General features: G+C 54.0%; 1 protein-coding gene across 7 annotated transcripts in view; it reads right to left on the minus strand.

Moving 5' to 3' along the window:
• LOC113203396 (protein NDRG3) overlaps positions 1–5,387 on the minus strand; it is a 28,146-nt gene that overhangs the window by 12,403 nt on the left and 10,356 nt on the right. For 4 of the 7 annotated variants that reach the window (XR_008010796.1, XM_052263879.1, XM_052263876.1 and 1 more), the window contains one exon: positions 3,773–3,826. The exons of the other annotated variants lie outside the window; for them this stretch is intronic. Coding sequence is in view for 3 of the 4 variants with exons in the window: in XM_052263876.1 (XP_052119836.1) it covers positions 3,773–3,826 (54 nt within the window). In the remaining variant the exon portion in view is untranslated. The remainder of the gene's footprint in view (positions 1–3,772; positions 3,827–5,387) is intronic. 7 annotated transcript variants of the gene reach the window in all.

Consider the following 5,387-nt stretch of genomic DNA (forward strand, 5'->3'; position numbering starts at 1 on the left):
GGGCGCCTGCGGGTAGGCCGGCCCGCCGAGCACCAGTGCCCGTTGGCTGCCTACACTTCAGGCGTTGGGGCGCCTGCGGGTAGGCCGGCCCGTTGAGCACCAGTGCCCGTTGGCTGCCTTATTGCGTGTTTCGACCGCGCAGCCGCGTCATTTCGTGTGTTTTTGGGGCTTTGCCTCCAGCCTGGCGGGAGAGGCTCGCTCGGAGGGAGGCTCTACACGCCACCGGCCCCCGCGCGACGCACTTGCGCGTCGTCCCGCTGCAGGGGGGCCAAGCAAGACGACATGACAGCCTCGGAAGTCACGACAGATATGCGGGAGGCCCGGGTCAGTGCCGGGGGGAGGGGTGGGGGATGGAGGAGCTTGACGAGGCCGCAGCGGGTCCATCTCGCCTGTTAGCGAGCTGCTGTGGCCGCCGTCTACAGGATGCGGGCCCTACGGGCCACTGTCGTCGTCCCGCCCGCACGGGCAGCCGAGCCGGCCACGCCCATGCAGGGCCCGCGCTGCACCGCCGCCCCGGCCCGCCCCGCTCAACGGGACACTCGAGCCGCGCCCGATCTCACAAGGTGACACGGCCAGGAGTATCCGCTTCAATCAGCGCCAAATAAAAAGGTTATCAAATCTTACTAACGAAATTTCCACGGCTTTTCCATGACTTCCAATCACATTCCTTTCTCTCCCTAACTTCCCCCCGGGCCGGTTTGAGCCATGATGACGTTAAATGCGTCCGGTATAGACGACCTCATAACGGGTACGTCTAAAAGGGAGGTGCCGACAGTCCCGGGGAGGGGGAGCGAGGGGGAGCACTGCCGTACTGTTGGCGACACCCTGTGCGAGTTGGGAGGATGACGCAGTGGCGCCGTCAGGAGGACGTTACCGGCGACATTGTCCGAGGGGATCCCGCGTCACGGCGGCGCGGTCCTTCGGGTGCCACACCTGCCAAGCGGGGGAGCCATGGGGGCAGGGGGGCGGGGCGGGAGGGGGCAGGGGCTTCCGCTGCCGAGAGCTTGGCTGCAAGGCTTCCGGCAGGCAGCGCGGGGGGCAGCGCCTCGCCGGCCCGGCCGGCCAGTGATCTCATCAGAGAGGGATCAGGAGAATGGAGTGCGACACGACGGGGGTAGAGTCCGGCAGAGCAGTGTAAAGCACCCCGGCCCCGGCGGGTCGGGTCGCGTCGCGCGACGGTGATTGTCGAGCCCGCTACGCGACGGCCGGGGGGCCTGCGTCCGTGAGTGGGGCCCCGGAGGGGTCCAGGAAATGAGAACCTCACCCACCCCGCCCCTCCCCCCGGGGCCTGGGATCCCTACTCCTCCTGGGAGTCGCGTGCGGGCTGTCTACCTTACCCTCAGTCCCCCCCCCCCTCTTTTCCACCCGAGGGGAGACGTCCCCAAGGCCGCGCCGGCCAAAATGACGACGAAAAAGAAAAAGGGAAATGAAATAATAACAAAGTAATCCGGCACGCCACGCCACCTTCTGCTTTGGGCGACGCGTGCGCGCGTGCGCGGCGTCGCAGCGCGTGACGGGGAAGGAAGCAGTCGCAGTAGGGCGGGGCGGGGCGGGGCGGCACCAGGAGCGAGAGAGCAGGGCGGGCAGGGCCTTCTTTTACGACGAGGTGTGCTGCGCCGAGTTGCAGGGCCAGGGCCGCCAGGCAGTCCATGCTGCTTATTCCGGGCAGGGGGTGCAGCCGCGACGCTGCTGGAGGGGCGGTGGGAGGGACATCCCCTTCCTCGTGCCGGCGCCGGCCGGTCGGCTGCCCTCCGCCCCGCGCCGCCGCGCCGAGCCGCAAGGGCCTGCAGCACCGGTTCGCCGCCCACCGCCCACCCCGCCCCGCCCCGCCCAAGCCACAAAGTACTACACGGCCTCAGTCGCGGCTGCCATTTGTTTAAGTGGCTATGAACGGGCTTTTGCAGGCAGTGTGTTTAGTTCTGCGGGGGCAGCATGGAGAGGGATGGGGAGGTACTCGCCGTCACAGTGGCGCCCATACCGTCTCCGACAACAAGCTCGAGACGGAGGTACGGTATAAGCATGACTCGGGGACCGCTGATGTGCAAACACCGGGGGTCCCCGCTGCTCCGGACGCCGACGCTCTCAGCTCAGATCCGTCGCCGAGCCCTTCAACCCCCTCTCCCTCGATCCCCCTCCCCCCCTTCCATCCACCCCGACTCCCAATTTTTATTCCAGAGAGATGACTCTCCGGCTTCCCAACAAACAGACGGCACTGCGGCTCGAATGCAAGGCACGTCCTCCTCGCGCCCCGCCCCGCCCGCCCCGCCCGTCAGGCTGCCCAACTCTGCATCGCCGAGCGCGCCCAGGGAAACACTTAGCGTACGTCTGTCGGGGGGGGCAAAGGCAATAGCAAAGCCCGGCCGGATCTATAAAGGGGGAACTCGATAGAGCGGGGCGGGGCGGGGCGGGGCGGGGCGGGAGGCTTCGGACGGACCTTATCTGGCGCCCCCTGGCCTGGCCGCCCCCGCCTAGATCCGCCCCCTGGCCGCGCGGAGATATTGAGGAAGGAAAGGCGCCCCTGGCCCGGCCCGGCCCGGCAGGTGTGCGTGTTCTGACCACTCCGAGCCAGCGGCGATCAATATGGGAGCGCCGAGCCCGGTGGCCCGGCCCAGCGGCCCCGAGGTACTTCCTAGGCAGGCTCTGCCCTGCATGAGGTCGGGCTGGGACGGGAGGAGACGGGGGACGGACGGAGGAAAGGCGAGTCGTTGGAATTGCCGAACTTGCAGCAGGCGCGCGGGGGCGGGGCAGAGGCGGGGTGCGGCGAGCAAAAGGCGGCAAGGCGGCAGGGCAGGAGGGTGGGTTCGCGGATTGCGGCTGGCTGGGGGGCGGCTGCCGTGACGGCGAGCTATGCCGACTGCACGCCGCCGCCGTGTACACGACGACACAGCGAAAAGAAACATCACACAGAGACGAGGCAGTCGCTCCCCCTAGCCGCCGCTTTTATTACGCGGGATATCGATCAGTCGGTCCGGTCTGCAGCGGGCGAGGCGAGCAATTAGGACGGGCCGGCGGGCGGACCGGCGGGCGAGGGCTCGGGGCTGCATTCCTAGGGAGACTCACTCACACCCCCGCACCCAGCCACACACACATTCACACCCGAGTGACAAGGACCGTGCAAACAACTATTGTCACTCGTAAAGCTTGTCGACATCCGAGCCTGAGGAACGTTTAGATGTATAATTTGTTTAGAGATAAATAATGAAACGTATAAAGAAAGTTAGAAGAAAGTATTTTGATAAATGTAAGCAACTGGACTATCAAAGTATGATGTACAAAAGCTAAAGATACAGTATAACAGTTACATGCAAGTTACAACAAGTGCAAATCAGACTAGATATCAGGTACTTTTGGTATGCTACAGTAAGAAGCTACTGATAAAGATTTAGTACAATGTTACATAATTAGAGCAAATCTTACAAATATAAATTATCTATAGACAACTGAAGGAAAGGTTTAAAATCCTACAGAAATGACCGAGAGAGACAATCACTAACTCTTTTTTAAGGAAATGAAAATGTGGAAGAAACCAGGCCCCACCTCAGGGCATCTTGCCATGAAATGTTATCCTGCTAGAGAAGATAGTTGTTGAGAAAAGAGAAAGACTCAGGCTCTGGCTGTACACAAGTATGGAGATTGTAAGCACTTGATATGACATTTCTTTGGAGCTTGCTATTGTGAACAGCAGTTAACAAGAAAAGTTCACATGAAGCAACCAACACCAAGGATAGTGTATGGTTGTACACCAAAGAAAGATAATAGGCATATTTCTTACCCCAGCAGAGCCGTTTCCTCAGGGGTACCTGCGGTAGGCATTTTTCTGTTGTCCCTAAAAAACAAATTAACACAATAAGTAAGCCAAACTCATAAAACAAGCGCTACAAAAGGGTACCAACAATTAACTAAGGGACAATATCAACCACATCGAATACTTCCTACAGCAAAAGAACTGGACAGTTTCTAGTGGTTTAATTTATCACTTTTAAGTCGTATCCATTTATTGGCAATTAGCAATCAGGATGTTACTGTATAAAAATTAATGTATAGGTACTTATATGAAAAATAGTAGAAACTACACTAGTGGCTGCTCTTAAAAAATTGTACAGGGTACCATGTTTGAGGCCATTTTTATGATGTCATTAAAAAACAAGAAGAGCATCAGGGCATCAAACATGTTTGATACATTAGGAGAAACCTCGTTCTTTACCCAAGTTTGGTCTGGTGTGATTACGAAATAAAAACAGAAACATCATTGTTGTCAATGACCGCTCTTCAAAACTTTTCGCGCCGACGCAGTTTTAGCTTTTCTCAATAGATGGCGCTGTTCGCGCATGCGCTTGATTGTTTTTTTCGTGTTGGAAGAATTTCATTTGAGATAGGTTTTAATCATTATGAGAACCAAAAAAGTTTATAATATGATTGTTTTAAGTTGAAACATTAACGGCTAGCCTATTTTTAGTTGTTTAGCCAATTTTTTTTAGGTAAAACTTATCTCTATTAAGAAATTTGTCCGTGTAGAAAAACCATCCGAAACGCACGCTCGACCGGCGATTTTGTCGACCTTATTTCTGAAATTTCTTTCAATTTTGCGTAATAAACCGAAAAAAACCTCTATTATTGATTGGTTAGGCCGCCAAGACCTACAGTTTGATACATTTGGCATAGTTGTAGGTGTTGTGGTTACTGAGATGAATCGAGAGACTAAATTACACCAGACCAAGCACAATACTCGTTCTTCCACCTCCGAGAGGGAAGTGAGAATGGAGGTAAAGAACGAGTAAAAATCAGAGATAATGTTATAAGGCTACACTACACCACTCATGCATACCAAGCAACAAAAAGTTTACAGAAAAACACTGATAAGCTGTACTACAAAGTGCTATTTTTGAATTTTCAAAAATCCATGCAACATAAGCTCAATGATTGGGCAGTATTCAGCATGCAAAGCCTTCAAACAAATAGAAGCGAGATACGAAGTGAAAATAATATAGTGATAATGAGCATGTCTATGACACATATCTACACGTATGCGTTTCTCTGAAGAATGAAAAATGAACAGGAAGATTAAGTATACAATACCCCAGACATAAAAAAATAACAGATTAAAAAAAACAAAAAAACAGTTAACTAAATGGTACACAAGGAGAAAGATTTCTCTTTTTAAGGAGAAATTTATTATCATACAGCAAATTATATTATTCAGCTTGATACTGTGACATTTGCTATATTCTAATATTTATAAATGTATAACCATGAAGTGAATGGTACATCAATTCTTTTACGTTCAAGACAGGTGGTGATTATGATTACAGTGGGGCATGAAAGTTATTTACAACTGTAGACATAAAAAGGTAAATGAGAACCTGCTCCTCTACACCATAACCTAGGAA

The sequence above is a fragment of the Frankliniella occidentalis genome, unplaced genomic scaffold, assembly GCF_000697945.3.
Source record: "Frankliniella occidentalis isolate FOCC.00 unplaced genomic scaffold, Focc_3.1 Scaffold14, whole genome shotgun sequence".
NCBI lineage: Eukaryota > Metazoa > Arthropoda > Insecta > Thysanoptera > Thripidae > Frankliniella > Frankliniella occidentalis.